The sequence below is a fragment of the Primulina eburnea genome, chromosome 6 (assembly GCF_022965805.1).
Source record: "Primulina eburnea isolate SZY01 chromosome 6, ASM2296580v1, whole genome shotgun sequence".
NCBI classification, from domain to species: Eukaryota; Viridiplantae; Streptophyta; class Magnoliopsida; order Lamiales; family Gesneriaceae; genus Primulina; species Primulina eburnea.
In genome coordinates, this window is record NC_133106.1 from 38,999,805 (window position 1) to 39,022,889 (window position 23,085).

At 33.5% G+C, this 23,085-nt stretch overlaps 4 protein-coding genes across 8 annotated transcripts; 1 reads left to right on the plus strand and 3 right to left on the minus strand.

The window, feature by feature from the left end:
• Window positions 1-474: 474 nt before the first annotated feature.
• On the plus strand, window positions 475-3,043 carry LOC140835222 (uncharacterized). The gene is made up of 2 exons (XM_073200682.1): window positions 475-997; window positions 1,602-3,043. The coding sequence occupies exons 1-2, from the start codon at window positions 929-931 to the stop codon at window positions 2,697-2,699; spliced, it is 1,167 nt and encodes a 388-aa protein (XP_073056783.1). The 5' UTR covers window positions 475-928; the 3' UTR covers window positions 2,700-3,043.
• A 194-nt stretch (window positions 3,044-3,237) lies between these two features.
• LOC140835223 (uncharacterized) lies at window positions 3,238-7,427 on the minus strand. Of its 5 annotated transcripts, none has more exons than XM_073200684.1 (15): window positions 7,252-7,408; window positions 6,607-6,704; window positions 6,400-6,511; window positions 6,143-6,295; window positions 5,733-5,837; window positions 5,158-5,241; window positions 4,975-5,090; window positions 4,775-4,876; window positions 4,576-4,689; window positions 4,399-4,455; window positions 4,246-4,312; window positions 4,084-4,137; window positions 3,905-3,979; window positions 3,766-3,801; window positions 3,238-3,566 (listed from the first exon to the last, which is right to left on the minus strand). In XM_073200684.1, exons 2-15 carry the CDS (start codon window positions 6,648-6,650, stop codon window positions 3,450-3,452), a joined length of 1,236 nt encoding a protein of 411 aa, XP_073056785.1. In that variant the 5' UTR covers window positions 6,651-6,704; window positions 7,252-7,408; the 3' UTR covers window positions 3,238-3,449. The 5 variants fall into 5 exon arrangements, with proteins under 5 accessions (XP_073056785.1, XP_073056786.1, XP_073056787.1 ...); XM_073200685.1 differs by having other exon boundaries at window positions 6,607-6,702; window positions 7,210-7,391; XM_073200686.1 differs by lacking the exon at window positions 7,252-7,408 and adding an exon at window positions 6,839-7,193.
• A 5,326-nt stretch (window positions 7,428-12,753) lies between these two features.
• LOC140835225 (GDSL esterase/lipase At3g26430) lies at window positions 12,754-15,167 on the minus strand. Its single transcript, XM_073200688.1, has 5 exons — window positions 14,832-15,167; window positions 14,322-14,531; window positions 14,030-14,199; window positions 13,306-13,576; window positions 12,754-13,214 (listed from the first exon to the last, which is right to left on the minus strand). The coding sequence occupies exons 1-5, from the start codon at window positions 15,061-15,063 to the stop codon at window positions 12,940-12,942; spliced, it is 1,158 nt and encodes a 385-aa protein (XP_073056789.1). The 5' UTR covers window positions 15,064-15,167; the 3' UTR covers window positions 12,754-12,939.
• Window positions 15,168-17,701: 2,534 nt separating this feature from the next.
• Window positions 17,702-22,623, minus strand: LOC140835226 (protein PECTIC ARABINOGALACTAN SYNTHESIS-RELATED). The gene is made up of 11 exons (XM_073200689.1): window positions 22,208-22,623; window positions 21,364-21,414; window positions 21,178-21,268; window positions 20,720-20,796; window positions 19,919-20,007; window positions 19,564-19,683; window positions 19,057-19,173; window positions 18,804-18,947; window positions 18,572-18,695; window positions 18,299-18,490; window positions 17,702-18,124 (listed from the first exon to the last, which is right to left on the minus strand). Exons 1-11 carry the CDS (start codon window positions 22,505-22,507, stop codon window positions 17,765-17,767), a joined length of 1,665 nt encoding a protein of 554 aa, XP_073056790.1. The 5' UTR covers window positions 22,508-22,623; the 3' UTR covers window positions 17,702-17,764.
• Between the last annotated feature and the right edge of the window lie 462 nt (window positions 22,624-23,085).

The window sequence follows — 23,085 nt, forward strand, 5'->3', positions numbered from 1 at the left end:
ATATATATATATATATATATATATATATATATAAAATACTGGCACAAATTAAAAACCAAATGAAATCGTGTGCTTCACAGAGATTTAGCGACGTTTTCTGGAATTGACCACCAAATTGTAAAAAGGCGTTGTTATATTATCCAGCCTTTTGCCATTTGTATATTCAAAAATCTCTAATCTTTAGCATCGATCTCCATTAATTTCCAATAACTAAAAATAGAGATTTATTTAAGAATGATTTTTTTAAAAATAATCTTTGCAATAACTAACTTGATATTTTATTATTTTTTGTATTTTCATCAATACTTATTTTTTTGAATTAAGATATGATATATTCAATTAAATATATAGATATATATTTTAAAAAATAAATGTTTTGTGCACATGACCTGTGTACTTGGTATGCTAATTATTATTTGAGCTTACTTCTACATTATTATTTGTTTATTAATATATTTTTGAGAAAAAAATAGAGTAAATTTTGGGGTTGATAGGCCCAAATATTCCCAGCCTGCAAAGGATACAACGTGGCATAGAACTGCCACCCGTTCAGCACAAGAGAGGCGCCGTATCTTTCTTCTTGTTTATTTATGATTATTAAATTAAATTATTTTTCGTTGGTATTCTCGACTGTTATTGTTAATTCTTCATTCCCATTTATTTATTTTTGTGATTTCAAGAATTTTTTCGGGGTTGTGAATAAATTTAGAGTTCGGAAATAATTCTTTTGGCGATTTGTAACTGCTTTTTACCCAGGTGGATCAAATTTGTCGTGTGCAGCGACCCCAATTAGGTTTAATTTAACTTCAATGTTTCTTTTTTGATCTTTAAATTAAGAGAGGGGGTGGGGGTAGTTTTAAGATATTGAGAAGGGGCTGGTCAGAGATATTTGTGCCGTGTGTCAAGATTTTGTGAAAAGGTATATTTGATGGCTGAAGGGGGGTCTTATTATTGTTCCAAGAAGTCTGATGATTTATGCGGTAAAGCCTGTGATCAGGTCAGGTTTTTCTCTCTTTCTTCGAATTGGATTCGTTATACAGTTATCAAAATTTGGTTGTGGATAAAGTTTGATTCTTGATCATTAATGTCTGTGTTATTTTTGGATTCTATGTTTTGTTGTGCGTGTGGTTTTTTTCTCTCGGGGTGAGAATGATAGGTGAAAGATCGTAGAAATCTTAAATTTGTGCTCAGGTTGTCTTTGCTGAAGTTTTGGAAGGCGAGGTTGGGTTTAAGCTTTGATTAGATAGTGTTACTATGTACTAATGCAGATCGAAAGTCCCTTTTTGGGTGTCTACGGAGCCAGAAACCTGAGCACTAAGTTTCAAGATCCTCTGTTTTCTTTTACGTGTTGAATATGTAGGCAAAATTTGGGATTTTGTGCTAATTTTGCTTTTGATTAGTTTTGCTAAATGTAATCTTGTTTTCCATTGATAAATTTTCTGATTTGTTTGTGTGAAGTTTAAAACTTAAAAGAAACCAGTTCGTACATCGTAGGCATGCATTATCCTTTTATTCTACCATTCAATGTGTTGCGTGGTCTTTATTAATGTCATTTCACAGTGGAGAAAAATTTCAATTTCTGTGGCACTTTTTATCCGCAGGACTCAGGGCGAAGCTTTATCATGTCAAGACTCAGATGTAATTTGCCAGTGCTTGATGTCAAAGCCTTGTTCTTTCTATTCTTGTTGGTACCGACTTGTGTCTTGGTTATATACGTTCACGGCCAGAAAATCACGTATTTTTTACGTCCTTTATGGGAATCTCCTCCTAAGCCCTTCCATGAAACACCTCACTACTATCACGAGAATGTATCTATGGAGAATCTCTGCAAACTTCATGGTTGGGAAATACGTGAATATCCTAGGCGTGTTTATGATGCTGTCTTGTTTAGCAATGAGGTTGACCTTCTCAAGATACGCTGGCAAGAGTTATACCCTTATGTCACCGAATTTGTGTTGCTCGAGTCGAATTCTACATTCACTGGGCTGCCCAAGCCTTGTGTCTTTTCTTCTGTCCGTGACCAATTCAAATTTCTTGAGCCGAGATTAAACTATGGACTAGTTCCAGGGAGATTTAAAAAAGGCGAAAACCCATTTGTCGAGGAAGCATATCAGAGACTCGCACTCGATTATCTTCTTAAACAAGCTGGTATTCAGGATGATGACTTGTTGATAATGTCTGATGTTGATGAGATACCAAGCAGACACACGATTAATCTTTTAAGATGGTGTGATGGCATACCTCCAATTCTACATCTTCGTTTGAAGAACTATTTATATTCATTTGAGTTTCTTGTCGATAATAATAGCTGGAGAGCTTCAGTGCACATTTATCAATCAGGGAAGACAAAATATGCACACTATCGGCAGTCTGATGAAATCTTGGCTGATGCAGGGTGGCATTGTAGCTTTTGTTTTAGACACATTCGTGAATTCATATTCAAAATGAAAGCTTACAGTCATGTTGATAGGGTGAGGTTTTCTCGTTTTTTGAATCCTTCAGGAATCCAGAGAGCGATATGCAAAGGAGCTGATTTGTTTGATATGCTACCGGAAGAGTACACTTTCAGAGAAATCATTGGGAAAATGGGACCTGTTCCTCATTCATACTCGGCTGTTCATCTCCCTGCATATCTGTTGGAGAATGCTGAATGGTATAAATTTCTTTTACCAGGAAACTGTGTTAGATTGAGTGTGTGAACAGAGTAGATGAAGTCCATGTCCGTTTGGTGAGTTTAATTTGAGCTTTGGCTTCTGTTGAAGGTTTTCCGGCGATCAAGGACTTGGGTATGTTGCTTTTATAACTATGCTACACGTCGAGCATTATTTATAGCATTGGTTTAGCAGAATTAGTGCACATTCTTGGATTGTTGGATCTAGTCTTGCACATAGTTTTTTAAGGGCTGGTATTCACGAGGATGGATCGTATCCGTGTGTTTAGTTAATAGTTGGTCATGGCAGAAACAAGTAGTAAAATGGTGCTCAACACGTCTCATGTACATAAATTTTTTATTGGAACTAATATATTCGTTACTCTTTTCGCACATCGTGTTTAAATATCTCGTCCGTACTAGAATTCGATTATTCAATCTATTTCTTGATTCGTCCGATTGACTCTGTTCACTAAAGGTGCATTTGGTTAGTCCATTTATTTTAACATTTTTTTGTCATTCTACCAATTAATTAAACCATCTTTGCACACACCCATTTGTTGTTGTTTATATTTAAAAACAATCCAGAAACAACTTTCATATGGTTTTTCGAAAAAATTAATGCAAGTAGAACATTATTTGACATACATAATACAGGTACCGGAGTCCAGATTCAAGTATAAATTATGACATGAACCTATAAAGATACACCAATAATATCCTGTGAAAAGATACTGGAGTTGTTTGTGTGCAATTATCTCGATCATCTGATGTTATCTGTGTGATTCTATCCATCTATCTATCTGTAACTTGTAAAATTTGAAGGATCAATTCCAATGGAGTTGTAATAAGCTTTTTCTGCATTTTCCAACCGAGTTTTGAACATCCCCCACTCCCTTGTACACCTCAATCTCACCTAGAACAAATAAAACAAATACCAAATTGGATTCTCGGACAAAACATAGACATACAAATTGGAGCTAATATGACAATCAAGGATCAAGATCAAGATTTCGAGAGCAAAATGCAGAGATATAAACATGTTTATCAGTTGTCAAAGTAAGGCATGTTCTGGTTGACATGTTAATAATAGTTAAACTAGTATGAATGCATACCCCTTGCCATGGAGCTTTTCCATTCTCTGCCACCCCCTGTTATAAAATGAGACCAGATTAAGTTGAATCACATTTACGATTGTGAGGAAGTTATAATATTATAATGTTTTTTTAAAGCTTAGAGCTCAAGGTTTGTTACCTGGTCTCCTAATGAAGGAACAGTGTTGTGAACAATCCATTGGGCATCAACAACTCCGATTTTTTCGTAAGCAGGCTACAATGAAAGCATATTAATAGTCAGATGCCAAAAAATATTAGACCAAAAAATAAGCCCATTGAAATGGTAGAGCCGTACTGACAGAAAGATACAAGACCAACCTCAACACATTTTTGGAGGGCGAAGTCGAGACCCCATCCATGGACCAAGTCATTCTACAGTAAGTATATGGCGGGAAGTAAATGCAAAGACTAAGGGGAAAATGAAGTGACTTGAGGATTCACAAAAAAAAGTAATGATGACGAAACAAAAACGACAATCACCTGAATCAAATGCCATGCACAGCGCCATGCCTCCCGAGAAAAGACAGGAGCCATGATTTCTACAAACCTGTGTTAGAATGCAAAACAAAATTGACACCCGTAAGCTAAAAAGAAATACAATCTGATAAAAATATGAGGCGTTTGAATTCTTACGCTGCACAGGGGGGCAACTGCTGGTTAGAACACCAGCCTGGCTTCTCCTTTACTTCCCTGTGTTCAAAAGAAAGCATAAGATAGTTTTAGAACTCACATAAAGAATGGAAGAAAAACAAACAAAAAAATGGAAGAAAATGTGGCCTTAACATAGTGACTGCATGAATTTTTTCTTACTTGTGAACTTCATGATCACTTTGCCGTTTTGTCATTTCCCAAGTCGTTCTCCTAGTTGGCTCCAAACCCGGCTGTGAAATTTCTAAACCATGCTTCCTCACAAGTTTAATATATCTGGAATTCGCAGCACACAGAAGAAACAGAGTGTGAGTAAGCTGGCCAGGCTCGCATCTCAAAAGTATATGTTCTGTACACTCACTCTTCTGCGTCAAAATGTTCAACCCCGAGATCTTCATCCCAAATAAAAATGTAGTCATATGCGGCAACAATGTCTGGATGTAGAAACCTTTTAGCGTACCACCTTTTTATGAAATTCATGGATAAATTTCAACATCAATAATTATTCCACTGCACAATTTATTTACAAGTTTCAGAATTGATACGAGATAATAATATTACCATTTTGTCTGTTTTGTGGCACTCACATGAATAGCTAGCTTGGACCACTCAAACTCATCCCATTCACTTGTTCGTCCGTCATAATGAAATAAAAGAACGGTAAAATTCTCTGAAAACTGTAGTGACATAGTGAGATTAAAACGTAGTTTAAGGGCTGTATAGAAAAAATGGAAGGTCACTGACCTTTTTCACTGCTGCGTCAATGTTATTCTTTTGATTGTAACCAACCGTAAAGGTGACCAGATATTTTGGTTCCATGGCCAAGTCCTAACCAGTGATACAATAAAGAAATCAAATTCAAGTTATTTGAACCAACGAATCCGTACATTTGATTTTCAAGAGCATCAAACTGGCTCCAGAGTAAGTAATCTAAGCAAAGCATTTCTTTATCCATTGTACACTAGACAAAAATAGTGGTAAATTTCAGTTAGAATACTCTCCCTACGGAGAATAAGGTGACTTTTTTTTGGAGCACCATTCATTGCTGAACATCAGCTTTTTGTATCACTAATCTCACCATAGCATACATCTTTTCTACTTTCTGAATCAATTATTTCTCCCCTCTTATGCTAACGATTCCATTTTTATCTGATAACATTGAAAGTTCCAATTCATATCGAGGGCTGCTATCTACATAAGCAACATCATTCAAAATCTCGACCGTGAATCGGTTCCTCAGTTCAAATGGAGATACTGTTAACAAGAAACCAAAATAGAGAAGCATGACATAGGGACTATGATATTAGTAAAATGCTCACCTCACTGGGTAATCCCCACAATCTCCGGAGATAGAGATCTGACTCAGATACAACAATGGCTGGAGGCAATCTTTCTGCTCCTTTTGGATTTGATGGGACCCAAATCTAAAACACGATTTTTATAAAACGATGTTACCAGAAAACTTCTGAAAGTGTTATTTACTAGCTCGATAGCAAAGATGCAGGCATTCTGGTAGAAACATTCACCAAGCTGAATTTTTGTTTTTGGCTGTCAAAGTGGGGCTTTTTCGGACACTAAAAATGACACTATTTTGTGTCTTAGTAAACACTGATATCTCTGCCACAAGTTATCTTCAATTACACGAACCAAATAGATAGATATAAAAGCTTACAATAATTTGAATTAAACAAAATATAAATGTATAGTGTTCGCAACAAAAAAATTATACCTTTGATGAATCCTTTGTGGTTTGATTTCCACTAGAGTTGTTCCCAACATTTGTCGGCATATGCTGAGAATTATTACTTGCTTGGGTAGAGTTAGCTATGCTTCCGTTCCCTGTTATTGTAAAATCATGAAGAATAACAGAGGTGATATTTAGCTGCCAAATAACAAAATAGAGTTAGTATTCGCACAAAATACAAAGCAAGCACAGGGCAGTAAATTCAACCAGTCATTTTGCAGAGACATGAACTTTTTCCGTACCTTCGTTAAGGGAAGTGATGGAAAGGACACTCCTATGAAGAAGCCAAACATGATACCGACACTGATTGTGATGAAAATCCTCATAGTTTCGTTTGGTTTGTTGACAAGAGTGCTGAAAGAACGAGAATCAAAAGCCATGTAACATTCGCCTCACATACAAAATGGAAGGCGTTTCCCACTTGCCTACCGTAACCAAATGATACATACCTACGTGCAATATTCCCCTTTCTATACATCATATCAGATTCCATATTTATAGGTTAGAGGCTGCTTTACATTGCCCAATTAAGCTTCAAGCAGACACTCTGCACAAAGAAAGTGCAGATATGCCTATATTAACAAAACCTTTCACAGAAACCGAAAAAAAAAAAACAATCGAGAAGAATATAGAAATCACAAATATAAGGAGAGTTATGACTATGAACTAAACAGCCCATACTGATGATTCTGATACAAGAGGCCCCTTTAAAGAGCAAATCTTAGGAGCAAAAAATGATCACCCCACATGCCTATTGCTCCATAATTAGCTGCACGGACCATTTTTAAGCAAGCAACAAAGCACATGCCACCCTTTGATATTCTCAATGGTTGACTTTTATACAAAGATCACAACTTTGAGATGCCCGGAAGTAACAGCTTATACTCGTTGAAGAAATCTAATATATTTAAAACAAAAACTGGGCTTTGCTTAAATTTAAAGATACAACAAAACAAGACTTCGATAACATCAATGAGACAATCAAGGAAGCGCCTATATTTTTCATAAAGAAATCAACTTGGACATTATCCGCATAAACACGATACAAGTACCTTGTACATGAGATGAATAACGAAGCATTTACGCAGAGTCACCTGAATAGGAAAGAAAAAACCCAGAAATGATCTCGAGGATACTGCTGACAGGTCGGAGAAGCTCGACAAAGAAAGCGAAAACGTGGGGGCGAACATCTCTTTCGATGCAAGAACGGAGAGAGTGCAGAGAAGAAAAAGGTTAGAGAGATCAGAAAAACTGGTAGACAAATTTCCTTAAACTAGAAAAATGCACGTGCGTGTAAAAAACTAAACTACTGAAAATATATGTACTAAATTTTAATAATATTTAAATGAATTAAAACATGGTTATTAACATTTATCAACTGAAACAAACTAAACCATAAAAAATAAAAAAATCATGACCATAGACGGTATATAAATCAGAGAAAGTATCTTATCCACTTGACACACTTTCCAATATGCTTTTTGGTTGATTTTGACAACTCAACAGTCGTAGTTTGTTATAATATACATATAATTATTTAGATATGCTCAACAAGTATCTGATCGTCTTTAACATCTATTATGTTATTTACAATCCTTATCCGGGATCTGACATGCTCGTAGTTTGCTTCTTTATCACGACATTTTTTCGATTTTCTGTATTGTTTTTATTTGATAATCTTATTTTTCCGACTATTTTTTTGTTGTTAAATGATTTTTCAGCTTTTGACAATAATCAACTATAACTCCTAAGAAAAAATTCTTTTACTCGTGATAAGTTTTCACTTGTGACTAAAAGTATTTATAACCTATATATTCTTCAACAACATAACCAATGAATGATGTTGCACTTTCTTCAAATATTGTGATATTTGTGATATCATTTTTATATATTTAGTATCATATTATCACATATAGCTGTAAGATTAATAAATTTTTAACAACTATTTCTCAATCAGTGTGAGAAAAATACTTAAATTTTTTCAAATGGCTATATCTTAGAATTGTGTCCTCATTCAATTTGACACAATTCAAAAAAGTCATCTTGATCGTCATTTTTTGGAAGCTTTGAAATAATGATTGCGAGCATCATGTCATGATGATGATATAGTTTCAATCTCATTTGTTGCGTTTAGAACATAATATTATATTATTCATTGAAACAGAACAAATTTTCTTCTATCGAGTTTATATTTTGTTTTATAATATTTTATATCTTGTGGAACGATATACAAAATTAATTATTGTATTTTAAAAAGCTTGAGAAGAGATACGAATAATGTAATTAAGATATGCATATGAGATATCATTCAAATATATGTCAAAGTATTTGTCTTATTCAATATCTCATCTAATAATATAACCATTTAGATTTGATGAGCATTTTATGATAGTCAAAATTAAATTGATGAAATATTGTAGAATTTTATTTGAATTTCAATATTTTGCAAAGTGAATTTATTTGACAAGGATTTTTCTATGCTACCATCATATATGTTATAAATTAGCTAGTTAGACACTTTGACAAAAAAAAGAGACAAAAACAATCTCGTATCACCTCGAAATATATCGAGATAATATTGGAGAAAATAAAGTGAAACTGGCTCAATGTCTCAATAAAATGCACAGAATTGATCTGTTATATTGTGTCAACAAAGTTTTAGAATTGTTCTCATACCATTATAAATAGAATGAGAATTATGCACAATTTGTTTTTCATGTATTTTTTTTTCTAAATGAATAATTTTTTCTTTTTGAAAAAAACTATTTTATTGAGAAATATTGACATTCTATATGACATTCATATGTGGCACAATCATGAAGTAGCAACATAATCATTATATAACACTTAACGTACACATACAATTCTTCAATTCCTTCTTCATTATGTTTCGTTGAAATTTAAATCTGAATCATTCTTGATCTTACCATTTTGCTTTAAATATGATTTAATATATATGTATATGTTTCATGTTACTTAATTAGACCTAATTTCAAATATCTATAAAAAAATGTGCTTGAATTATATCATACAGAAATTAGGACATAGTATGTAGGACCGAACGCTTGCCGCTTTACCAAAAGCTACAACTAGTAGTAATGGTGCAACTTAAATCTTTTAAATCGCGCAGCAGCTCAAGCACCACAGTTCGGCTGCTCAAGCAAGTAGGGACAATTATTGCATCCAACAATCTTCCTTCCAATAATTGCACTCCTTGCAATCAATGGGAATCGAACCCGTGACCTTGGCTCTGATACCAATTGTAAGACCGATCGTTTGTCGTTTTACCAAAAGCTATAGCTAGTAGTAATTGTGCAACTCAAATCTTTTAAACCGCACAGCAGCTCAAGCACCACGGTTCGACCGCTCTACCAAGCAGGGAAAATTATCGCACCCAACATAGTAATACACAACATTATTTTTTTTATTTAACATGTCTTTTTTTTCATCAACTATGTTTGTCAAAACTTTTTTGTTCAAAATTTGACGCATTTCGTAGATTATATGTATGAAAAACCAAGAAATTATATAATTCACAGAAACCATTTACTATTCTCTTCGTAGAACAGAAGACCCAAAATACGTGGCTTTGATTGATGTACTCTCATACTTATTTTTATATAAATAACAAGACACATGATATAATCAGAAAAATCAATTACCGCCAACAATACTAACCAAAACGAATAAAAAAATCATAACACAAACAACCTCGATAAGAAAAAAAAGTATAACTCAAAGTTTAAAAATAATTTATTTAGTACAATAACAAAAAAATTGAAGTATATACGACCAATAAAAAGCATAAATCACTCTCAAATTAAATATTAACTCATATTATTCACAATTCGTATAAATTTTCCAATATTTTTTTCAAATAAAGAGAAGAAGCCTTATTAATGTCATCGTTTTATAGATATTCATTTCACTTCTTTAAAAAACACATGAAAAATGGTGCCTTGAAATCATAATAAAACCATTTAGAAAAGCAGCCGTAAAAATATAATACAAAGTCACACAATTTTTCTTAAACCATAGAAACATATTAGACTATTGACTAAATATATCTAGCAACAACAAAGCATGCGTTAACTTGTGATATAATTAAAATTTAGAATCGTGCATAATCATTGAATTAGAGCAAAATCCCATGCCAAAAATCTACTGGATATTATATATTTTAATAATTTATCCATATTTGTCGTTCACCAGAGAACTCTTAGACCTACCAAATTTTGTAGTTCACCTATTATTTTCATGATAAATAATATTACAAAAATAATATAAGCAAGAATATAAAAACTCAAATTAAAATGCCTTCTATCAATTTAAGTAAAAAAAATTGATTAGAGACTATAATAATGTCGTAAAAAATTTAAATATTGATTTATAGACAGAAGTTTGAAAATACATTTGCCCCAATAAATAAAAAATGTTATCTCTTGATATTATGAGACATAAGGTAAAAACGAATAAATATTTCAATCTTTTTAATATTTTCTAAGTCACTTTAAACTAAGTAATCTAAGCAAACAGAAAACATGCATTATGTGTTTAAAAATTAACAAAATATCTCAACAATAAAAAATTGAAAAATAACCGTTTTTGTTGGATATTTGATTTTGTTTTCTCTTTTCTTTGTGCAAACAAACAAATCACATAAACAATGCAAACACAATTACATGATCAATACAAAAGACATATAACAATCAAACATGTTAACGCTAGGGTAAAAAAAAAACTCCTCTCATTGCAAGAACACAAAATGATCAAATGGAGCATATTATTTAGTAATATTTATTTAGCAGCATTTATAAAAAAAATTGACTAAATAACTTAAAAACAATGTTTGAAATCACTTAAAGACAAATATTTCTCTCAATCACATATCTTTATTGACACTTAAAGAGTCTGAAAATATTTTTATTCTAAATGGGAGAAAGAAATTTTGTATGACATTAATATTTATAAATAATTTATTTTTATTCAATCCGACTCATTTCTCTTTGTCTTCCTGTTATTATTTGATGGCAATGTATAAATTTAAGTAACTAAAATTAAATTTAAAGTAAATTAAAATAATAAGTAGTTTGATTGAGTTAAATACAATATTAATGATCTTATTAAACTAAGAAAAAAAAATGAATTAAATAACACCATTAACATGACAAATTGTAAAACAAAAAAATAATATAATAGTAAGCTCACAAATGAAAGTCATATACTTAATAGATTAATAAAATAGATAATAAATTATTTAGTAATATGTATTTAGCATCATATATTGAAAATTGATTTAAAAAAAATATATATTAATGATTATTATTAAATGAAGGTCACATTCATATATTTATATTAGTATAGATTAGTATAGATAGATATAGATAAATATAGATTATTGGTAAGGTTTTTTCACAAAACAAATTTTAATCTAGGCTATTGAATTTAAAAGTTTAGTAATTAGTAAATAAATAATAAGGATAAGGATTAAAAGTTTAGTAATTAGTAAATAAATAATAAGGATAAGGACAAAAGAGTAAATGTATAATTGTAATTAATAGATAATAATAAAGATAAGGACAATAGAGTAAATTCACAATTCACATTCATATATTTATATTAGTATAGATATAGATTAGTATAGATAGATATAGATAGATATATATTATTTGTAAGGTTTTTTCACAAAACAAATTTTAATCTCGGCTGTTGAATTTAAAAGTTTAGTAATTAGTAAATAAATAATAAGGATAAGGATTAAAAGTTTAGTAATTAGTAAATAAATAATAAGGATAAGGACAAAAGAATAAATGTATAATTGTAATTAATAGATAATAATAAAGATAAGGACAATAGAGTAAATTCACAATTCAATCTGTATATTTATATAGATATAGAATAGATAGATTAGTATAGATAGGTATAGATAGATATAGATTATTTGTAAGGTTTTTTCACAAAACAAATTTTAATCTCGCCTATTGAATTTAAAAGTTTAGTAATTAGTAAATAAATAATAAGGATAATGATTAAAAGTTTAGTAATTAGTAAATAAATAATAAGGATAAGGACAAAAGAGTAAATGTATAATTGTAATTAATAGATAATAATAAAGATAAGGACAATAGAGTAAATTCACAATTCAATCTGTATATTTATATAGATATAGATTATTGGAATACATAAGTTTCGTAAATAAAAAGAGCGAAGAATATAATTTATTTGCCGCATGACATATTGATTTAATATTTTTAAGTTGATTGATTAATCAATTATATGTCCAATTTAGCGAAACCCGCTTGTTTGTTTAATAATAATACGATCCGCAAGTATAAATCAATTTTATTTTATTTAAGTAACCTTTCGTCAAAAATGATCTCGTTCAATCTAAGATATTAAGTTTTTAAAAAATAATATATTGTTTTTAAAAATTTATCATCTTTTGGATATGTAGCATGCATGTGGAGGAAAGAGTTTTTTTTTGGTTGGTAACTGGTAAGGTTACTGTAATGTTTCCATGTGTGTCTTTAGTAATGGAGTTGGTGGGGTTGTCAAGATTAATTTTCGATATTCATTTTTTCCTATTAATATATGTATACAAGTAATAAACAGTGTCATTTAATTCCTGTCAATCGCTGGGGCATAAGTATTATCAGTTCTCATCCATGCTCTTTCTGCATGAATGTCAGTTTAGTAGAAAAGAAAACATTTTTTTATAATTCATTCATCATATATCTATCGAGTTGTTACATTAAGTTATTTGATAATGATTTGCCATTAGTTCATTCATGAACCGCACTCTTAATGTGACATGCCATTCTCAAAGGAACTGGAGGATCCGAATACCCACCGTTCACGATTCGATCGAAAACCCATTTGTTAGCAGCCTCGGTATAATGCACACCATCCCAATTTATGGCAACCGATGGATCCTTGCATGATTTTCCCAACGTTATTTCTTTTCCATGCACTCTGACTTTGCTACCACAACCATGGTTCTTGTTGTAGTTGTATTTGCCTCCATGCCCACAACAAGCTTGTAATGGATGCACAAATCCTACATCAAAGGTCAAAAAATCACAAAATGAAAAAAACAGGATGATCAAGACTGGACAGCTAGCCAGAGCCAGTACTACACATATACATACCATATTTCTTGGCATGGCTAATGAGATCATACTTCACTGAGTAGACATCGACATAGGTCAAGACAGCTGACGGAAGGTCCTTTCTCAGCTGAACTACTGCTTCCTTTAACTTGAGGTTAAAATATTGTGCTACGTCGTTGAAAGGTGCAGCACATCCTACCTTGTCAATTTGTCCTGCTGTGATTAGCACTCGATCCATCACGTAGGGTAGACAGCCGACTGGTCCTGTGTTGTGTATCCAGAATGATCTGCCTCCATGATCATATATGTACTTCACAAAACAAACAAATTAAATTACCATCAATTGTAGTAATCAAATTAATTAAACCTCAAGCTATACATTTTATAGTACTGTCTGTATTGAGACCTGCAGCACCGAGTTAAATGTGAAAAGATAGTTTTAGCAAGTTCGAGTTCCACTTGCCCCGATGTATAAAATAGAACACGTGACCAGCCAGCCTCAAATTTTATATACTTAGTTAATCAAACAAATTTATGAACTCGCGAGCAATCTTTGCGTAGTGTCATGACATATATGGTTACAGGAAGAGCTTCCAACAAATTATATATAACTCATTTGAACTTCGTGAAAATATACATCCGAATTTCAAGCTATACAAGCATCGAATAATTCTAAGACAACCGACTCCCAAATCTAAGGGACCTGACAAATATGACTTTCACTTATCAAGAAATGACTATAAAGAATGTTTTTCCACTTTACCTTAACAACGGTCTTGAACTGATCCAATACATCAGGAACATAAGCTCTAACTTCATCTGTTGTCATGTTGAGGAAATAACCCGCTGTTAAATCATTTTGACCTATATCAAACGTGTACAACGCCCTCGAAAAAACCTCAGCCTTTGGTAATAATCCCTTAAAAACCCCTCCTACAAGTGATTCAATCAACAACAACAATTACATACGTATATTACTCGAAATCCATCATGTGGGTGTGGGTGTGGGTGTGGGTGTGGGTGCATGTCTTTTATCAAATATTGGTGTTGTGCACCTTGATTACGTAACATCTGTGATCTTCTTTGGAAATCACTGAACTGGTAGTATTGGACATTTAAAGAAAAAGGGCTGAAACCACTTTGATGTAGAGTGGTGTTTTGAGGCCTAATGGTTGATCCAGCGGTGGCAAAGTTGGCTCCGTGACTGAAGTTGGAACCCAAAGCATCAAGAAATGCACTTAGATATGGAAGTCCTATGCTCTCAGCTGCAAATATCAAGAATCCATACTCAAATTGCAGTAGCAAATGTGTGTGTATTTTTATATGTATCTACACATATAGATAATAAACCAAGGGAGAACTAATCGAACCAGCTGCCAGATTATAAAGTCTGTCCATCTTCAATATCACATCGAAGTCTGACATTTCTCATTCAACTAAGTGTTCATTTGCTAATTCAACTTTAGGTAATGAAAAACACGTGTTTCACCGAAGAATAATGAAAAGCATGAACATTTAAGCATATTGAAAGAAATACACACACAGGTTACTTATGATTTCCTTACCCATAAAATCGATTACCAGACGGCCATCACAGTACCGCCCTGCCGGGTGGCGGAAGTATGTCTCTCCACTGGGCGGGCCCGCCTGGCCAAATGCTGCCGACAGGCCACCGGTGTCGGAGTTCGAGTCCCCAAAGTTGAATATGGCCGGGAAATCACATGTTCGTGTTGCACAAGCAGCTGACAAAACGTAAATACTGAATAATAGTGATCTTTTGAACAAGTGAAATCCCATTTAATTTGGAGAAGTTATCAAGAAATGATAGTGGGCAAAAGATAGAGAGATTTGAATGAAGTAAAAGACAGACTTATGCCTGTTGAGAATTCACGTGCTGGCTCCAGTGTGTGTGTCCTAGCCCGAATCATACAGTACAACGCAGCTTTTAAATGTTTAAACATTCGATTTTTTGACGGTAAATGACTCCTAAACTTTTGATAAAATATCAGACATTTGTTGCACAATACCACTGGTGTAATAATTTTATGCTAATTTGCTACATGTTTCGTTATCTAACATCCATCTTGAAACTCGATCAGATATCTCGTGGATGGAATGAATTTGTTTGACAAGTCAAGGAGCCTAGCTTGGTCTCTGTTTACATTATATCTAACATTTGATTGTGCAAAACGACTTGCTTCCAACCTTTCCACCATCCAGTGATTATACCAAGCAACGGTTTACCGATTAATTGTATATTTATTTACAAGTTGTTAAAATTTCTAATAAAATCATGTTTCTACACATCGATAAATAAATATGCAGAAGTGGATTGATTTTTACCGCAAACCATCGAATAATTTGTAAGTATTCTACTTTCCTCCGATTTGAAGTCTTTTAAGTATTTCAACTCTCTGTAGATGTATTTTTGTTTTTATGAGACAGCGTGCTTGATAATTTCAATAATTACTATTTATATGTATTTCTCATAACATCAATGAGTTGATCGGAAGCTCGGGATTCAAAAAAAAGTGTCGATGCACATCTTTTCTAAAATTGATGTGGAACATATACCATCGGTAAAAAATGCAGATTTATGACCTTCGCCGTTTCTTACATGTTTATTGTTCTTTTGATATGAACGATTTTTTTTATATATATTCGAATGTTTATCGATTGCCATATACATGATATATATTCGGAAAATTTCAAGTTTACATGAATGATGTCAGCTATAGCCTGTACAATTCATTAAATCTCATGGTACATACATTTCAGTTTCTATTTCGTAGAAAAAACCACAAGTATTAATCACTACCATTTCGTTAAAGGCATTGAAGTTGCCTTTTTCCTGACATGAAAAATGGAAATTTTCGCAAATAATTAAAGAAAATTCGGACACACAGAAAAGGCGTATGGGGTAGATATGCTTTTCAGTAGTTTTATGATTTTCGTTAGATTTTTGTTTGTTTTTCGCCATTTTCTAAAGATAGCAATCCAATACTATATAAAAATGTTATCATATATGGATAATAAAATAATATGTGATTCTAATTATCATTCTTAGAATTTGATTCATAATTTATTGTTTTATAAACAGTGTCATATATATAAGTATTATTTTTATCATTCGTCTTCAAATTTTTCACCGTGTCTAAAATATATATATATTTTTTTATAAAAAAAAAAGTTACGTTAGCATGATGTGATAAAAAAGGTGTAGCAATCTGGTTTCTATTAAATTAAAATTATTAAATCTGTCAATATTATATTTACTATAATAATATAACGCGAGATACTTGGTATTATAGAATGATAATGCCATAGATGAAATGGAATAAAATCTATTCCTTTTAGCAACTATTAAAGGCAAGCCATGTTAAATGCATCCACTTTTTCCCACAAAGAAAAGGATCATTACTTATCTGATATATACACATCTACATAACTCTAAAGTATGATTTATGTAAAAGAGAAGATATGCGAGAACTGTCGAAAATGTTTAGTGTATCGGAAAAAAAAAACCATAAATTTTAGATTCTAAAACCGTTAATTTATTTTTCACATTATTATTTATCTCTTTTAGTTAAAGCAAAAACTTGTGTGAGACGGTCTCACGGGTCGTTTTTGTGAGACGGATCTCTTATTTGGGTCACCCATAAAAAAGTATCACTTTTTATGCTGAGAGTATTACTTTTTATTGTGAATATGGATAGGGGACTCACTCGTTAGTTAATGACAGCATATCGTGTCTAAAATTTTAAAAATATTATTATCAAAGCTCAACATACATAAAATATTATACACATACGATTTGTATGCTGCATTCGTTAAAGCATATATAGCCTATTTAAAACATCTATCCAAACTAACATCGAGACCCGGTCTTTTCCTGATTACCTCGTGCTTAGCTTGGAACTTAAGTTCGTCTCGTTATTTGTTTCGGAAGCAACACGCTTAAATCTATATCATGTAGCTTTGAGATTTCTTTGTTTACGTAAGAGGATTCCACCAAGAGTGGTATTAAAAGTTCGTGTTGCAACAAAAATTGGTTAAATAACGACTTTTTTTCCGGTTAAGATTGTTGTATGTAACTGTGATTATAATTTTTCATGCGTCTTGCCCATGAAAAAAAGAGCTTCATATTTTTCATGCGTCTTGCCCAGTGATTATAATTTACACACCAACATTGCAAAAATAAATAAATAAAAAAAATTAACATTGACATGCCAATTTGTGATCTCACTTAGCGGTGGCATCTCAACTAGCATGATCAGAACCCAGCGCCCTCAGTAACTTAAATTTGCAACTCAAAAGGATTCCCCTTTCCTTTCCCAGGTTCTGGTATTCTAATGCATCCCTGCAAAGTGTCATTTTTGCAGATGAATTTACCACGAAATTTCTTTAATTGCACCACAGTTCATTTAACTGCACGACATACATTAGCTCCAATAAACAACAGAAGGCCTTCCGCTACAGCACCATTAGAGTCTCCCAATCAAGTTCTACACATACAAGGCGTTAAAGGGTTCTCCCAAATGTCATAGTTAGGAAACGTTTCTTCCGGGAGACCGGTTCGTGTCTGGTGGGTGACAATCACGTCTTCCACGAACGTAGCCCAGCCCATGTAGGGGTCACCTAAAGATTTGGACATAAGACCCTTGTCTGGTTTTATTGATTTTAAGCGGTGGCCCATGTACCGCCGGTGTCCTATTATCAGTTTAGCGAAGTTTCCTCCATGGGTCATCACAAAAACATCAGACTTCAAGCAGACCAGGAAGTCTAGAGCAGCCAAGCTAGTCACGTGTTTTCTAAACTCGTCCAACTCCAACTTGGTTGCCAATTCCTCTTTTGTGACCTGCAAAAGAAACAAGATAAATTTTCTGGTTCCAGAATCAACTGTTTCCAACTGGAATGACCAAATGTTAATATGCTGATAATAAAATCTCAGGACTAGAGTGTTTGTAAAATAGCAGTCACAACATACAAATCGTGAGTAAACTAAATGAAAACACTGAGCAAATAGCCTTACAAGATTGGGGAACATGTTCCTTAATGGTGCCATGCGGTTCTGCCCACCATAAACCTGCCCAGAAGCAACATATATCTGAGTCTCTTTCGGATAGCCCATTGCACGAAGCATCACAGCTACCTCGCCAGGTTCGAGAGGGCAGCGCCCTTCCTTCCGCTTCTGGAGAGCCAGGGCCCAGAGATGAGAGCCATCCTGTAACCCAGCATATAAAGTAACTGTCTCTGTTCCTTAAATATTTTGATCAAGTCACAAAAAGTTCATGACATATTAAACCTTGAAGCGCCGAGGCCATTCTTTCAGTCTGTATAAAGCCATTAAAGCTTTCTCCATTCTTGTTCCCACGAAATCACAGAATGATAGGCCAACCATACCTTTCTCAAATCGTAGATGTAAAGCCCTGTTGTATAGCAAAATAAAATAAATAAAAAAATGAATCCAAATATAAACATGAAATTTTGGATTGTTGAAACATATAACTGATTAATTGAGAGGGAAGTCAAGTTACATGAAAGGATTTGAACTTCCAGTTCGGTTCCTCATTCTCGATACAAGTAAATCAGCCATCTGCTCAATCTCGGGAAGAAATTTCAAAGCATGGTAATTCACTCTACACCTTAGCCTGTTGATCTCTGGAGGAACATTGTCATACCTGATGGACAAAAAAATGAAGAATAATAACTGGAAGTACATTTTAACCGGCGGGATTCTAAGTAACTTATCTACGACTGGAACGACAATAAATGAACCTGAAAACTCACCCCAATCGATCAACAAAAGGTTTCAAGGCCATTATCTTCTTTTCTTTCACCCGAGGTAAAACATTGTCAATGTAGAACTGTGCAGGAGCATACTTTGGAATGTTCTTGACCGTCCGTCTGTCATGAAAGATACTCAATTACAATATGTTACTGTATGGATGCTTTGACATAATATCATTTCCACTTATCAAGTAGGAATTAGTCTTCAACTGATGAATATGCCAGGTTGTTCAACATAAATTCATCACAGATCCTTTGACTAAAAAGCTAATTATTGAAACATGTGCAGATAGTGCACCATGAAGATACATATAACTATAATCCAGGACACCCTGAAATCCAGTATACAGCATATATTCACCAGTCCAGTCTAAGTATGTTTACTTGAAAATTTATATTAAAAGAACTAATCCAAAAATTCAATAAGTAACTCCCCTATGCTGCTATGCGCTTTCTTCTAGTACACACTAAATTACTAATTCAACCGAGAGTAAGAAATCAGTAAACCTTATACTTGTGAACAGCTCTGCTTTGTCTGTAAACCATTCTGGAATATCTCTAACGATTCGCACATCATCTTTCAAGTAGTCAACAAAATGATCCACATCAAATATGTCTTCAAATTTCCTGCAGATAGGTTTGCATCGTCATAATGAACCATAGCAGCCAATCCTCATTAATTTATGCCTTATGTCACTGTAACAAATAGTGTACATGAAACCAAAGAACAATTAAATTCTCAAATTTTAAAAGACTGTTCACAAATGAAACGTTCACTTAAACTCCATGCACATAGAAATCACATCACATACAGTACAGGAAATAAAATCAATGCATGGTAGCCTTAATTAAGTCCACCGACGTTTGGTCCTTCCATATCTGATCTTGCTTCAGTACAGGCAAAATAAGAGTAGCATTCATGATCTTTGCCACAGCTACTGCGTTGCATATCTGCATGTAGGCGTGGATATTCAGGCATAGGTACAACAAACAAAAATTTGCAATCAAGAGAGTGCCATAGCATTGTAATCCATGATTCTAAAATGTAAGACATCATTCATGGTAAAAGGCAGAGATTTATGTAGCAACATGACTGACAATGTGACAAAATTGACATTGGATCCACGTAATTTGACCATAACAATGTAAGTCAAAATCATGAATCATTCTGGCTAAACTAGAAGCTAATAATTTTTTTAAAAGAAAAAAAATTGTTTTACAGCTTATAAACTGTTATGGTTCTCAACTTCTAGATCCTGTTATGGGGTAATGCAGCGGAATCAAGGCTATTTCTTTATTTTCATGTTTCCTCCCTTGGTGACCTATGGTATCGTTAGGGCTGTTCTTGGGCCGTTATGCATTGACATAAACCACTAAAAAAAAAAGTACCATCCTAAGTTGTTTTAAAGATTTTATTTTAGCTTACAAGATCAAATAGCCTCACAAATTCAATGATACAGAAATCTTATCTTACATAATATCGAGACACATATAAATATTTTTTCTTAAAACCTTATTTTTCAAATAAGTACTTACTGCTCATAAGTTCTTAATAGTTAAAACAGCAAACAACTTGCATAATATTAACATAAGTAAATACTGTTTAAATACGAGAACTTAGACAAGCAAAAGATATTTGACAAGATTCAACTGGACCACGTACAGCTATTCTTTGCTGGTTGAGACCACCTTCGGCATGTATAAATATATAGCCATTAGATTCATTCTCAGCTGGTAGATCTGCCAGGTACCCAATAGAGCTCATTTATTAAATATTAATTTAATATAAGCATACTAAAAAAATGTAATATTACAAAAATGCCAAAGACGGGTTGAAAGGATATGATATCCTATCTCAACATAGGACCAAGAATAGGTTCAGAATGATTGAAATAAAGCCACTCCTATGGAACCACTAAGCAACATAACTTCATAACCATCAAAAGATAAAAACAAGGATTAGTTGTCAGGGTCTGACAAAAAAGAGCATGATGCAAATTTCCCACCACCCACCAAGAAGAAAGAAAAGGATAAAATAGCCATTTTCATTTCTCCTGTTTCAAAAGCGGAAGAATGATTTCCTCAATTTTTTCAATAGTTCATCAAAACAGATTAAGGAACCTGAATTTATGCCTTCACGCCGTTCAGCACAAGGCTTCCATGATGTAGTGGCTGATAAAGGATTCTCCCACAGCGACGTAGACTCTTTAACCTAACATTATCGAAAGCAATGTCATTAGAATGCAAACAACCTAATAACTCATCAACATGAAAAAGAGAATAAATAGATATATGTGAAACACTTACATGAGGACACTGAAGTGTTATGCCATCTTTCCTGCATAAGTAAGGTGCATTCTGCAGCAGACCAAAAGGCAAGCTCAACGCGAAAATTGGCATAAATTGAAGACAATGATACATGAGAGCAAGTGAATGATTTATGCTTCGGTAGCAACAGAAATTTCAGCTGTTAGAAACACAATAAAGAATAAGAAACTCTTAAAGGGCGGACCAAAGCTCGCCACACCATATCCACAAGTTTTCTGGGTCGAATAAAATTAAAAGAGACCACCATCCAAAGCTTAACAAAATTATAGAACCAAATTAGAGCTAGAAGCTACATAGGCAGCACATAAGATCCCCAGCTGCATAAAATTTGTTGTGAATGAGCTTTCCCATGCAGAGCAACTAAAACTTACTTGAGAAGATTATTTAGCTCAATCTGCCATGAATCAGATGTCTTTTAATTAATACAAAATCAGCTCTAAACTAAATAATATTTCGTGAAGCTCTTCTAAACCCCCGGTAATACTGTTCCCATGCCATTCCTTGCCTTGTATTAGAACTAAACCTCGCAACAACCGGAGGTTGCAAATTATTAATTTACAGAACCCTAACGAGAAATTTATCATCATCTTTGATGGATAGATGAACTTAAATATATTCAATTGATCCCTCACCAATCGCAAAGAGCTCTCCAACATCACAATAAACTCAAATTATCGCATCGACACATGGAATTATAAGACAATAGATAAAAAAAAAGCAGCCGCGCCATGCACATAAAATAAAAGGTAAGAAAACGGAGGTTTCGAACAACTCTCGATCTAATAGAAGCATTAATTCATTGAATTACATTCAGAAACCGTACCAATCCTTTGACAAGAGAGGAAATCGCAATAATGGCAGCAAGAGCAAGCGAAAGGAGTATGAAAATCGAGATCTTGGAGCCATATGCGTGGGGCCTGTATAAATCGTCGGACGGAAGAAAAGACTGAAAGCAAGAGCGGAGAGAGCGATCTCGTGGATGGCGATCCCGGCCATCGTGGTCATCATCGTCGGCGATGGAGGGGCGGAAGTCAGATGACAACGGAGAGGAAGCCACGGCGGACGCGGTGGGGGAAGGTGTAGCGCGGCTGCCGATGGAGCTAGAGTGACGAAGCTCCGCCATTGCTCGCTTTGGGCTGTACGCCAGCTTGGCGTAGGGTTCGTCGATCTGTCGTGTAAATACTTGGAGAGTGGCCGAAAGATTTCCTTCCCAATGTTGTTGACTGATAGATAGTAAGACCCACATAAAAATATAACTCGGCTTATTAAATCTCTATATATATCCTCTCGAGCCAGCATTTCAAATACTAAAACACCAACACACGCACCTAATCAAACAAAATCGATCAATTAACTGTGTAATAATTTTATTCTAAGGGAGGATTTAACATCGTTTCATATCAACACGCCTCATAATTTAGTTAGACTTAGATGATATGTAATTATCATGTTTAATCATTAGTATCTAATTTTGTTTGTTCGTCTCTTCGTCTGTTGATATGTGAATATTAATCATGGTGTCACATCTTTACGACAACAAAATTTAAAAGTTAGCACAAAAAATATAAATCATCATAATATGTTATTCAGCTTCCAAACAAAACCGCAATCATTTGTTGTGAATTGTATAAACAAATATATGATATGTGTGTTCTTTGCAAAAAAAAAATGGAGAAGGGAGCTGTTTTTTTTTTTCTAAAA

Excerpts from the sequence above, each read along its gene's own strand:
- LOC140835226 (XM_073200689.1), bottom strand. The coding sequence starts at position 22,507 with ATGGCGGAGCTTCGTCACTCTAGCTCCATCGGCAGCCGCGCTACACCT. Across the intron at positions 20,008-20,719 it reads TCAACCAGCAAAGAATAGCT|ATATGCAACGCAGTAGCTGT; the intron begins GTACGTGGTCCA and ends GCCTACATGCAG. Across the intron at positions 19,174-19,563 it reads GAGCTGTTCACAAGTATAAG|ACGGACGGTCAAGAACATTC; the intron begins GTTTACTGATTT and ends CTTTCATGACAG.
- LOC140835225 (XM_073200688.1), bottom strand. The coding sequence starts at position 15,063 with ATGGGATTTCACTTGTTCAAAAGATCACTATTATTCAGTATTTACGTT. Across the intron at positions 14,532-14,831 it reads TCTGGTAATCGATTTTATGG|CTGAGAGCATAGGACTTCCA; the intron begins GTAAGGAAATCA and ends TGATATTTGCAG. Across the intron at positions 13,577-14,029 it reads AGTTCAAGACCGTTGTTAAG|TACATATATGATCATGGAGG; the intron begins GTAAAGTGGAAA and ends TGTTTTGTGAAG.
- LOC140835222 (XM_073200682.1), top strand. The coding sequence starts at position 929 with ATGGCTGAAGGGGGGTCTTATTATTGTTCCAAGAAGTCTGATGATTTA. Across the intron at positions 998-1,601 it reads GCGGTAAAGCCTGTGATCAG|GACTCAGGGCGAAGCTTTAT; the intron begins GTCAGGTTTTTC and ends TTTTATCCGCAG.
- LOC140835223 (XM_073200683.1), bottom strand. The coding sequence starts at position 7,347 with ATGTTCGCCCCCACGTTTTCGCTTTCTTTGTCGAGCTTCTCCGACCTG. Across the intron at positions 4,456-4,575 it reads AGTGATCATGAAGTTCACAA|GGAAGTAAAGGAGAAGCCAG; the intron begins GTAAGAAAAAAT and ends TTTTGAACACAG. Across the intron at positions 3,980-4,083 it reads CCCTCCAAAAATGTGTTGAG|CCTGCTTACGAAAAAATCGG; the intron begins GTTGGTCTTGTA and ends CTTTCATTGTAG.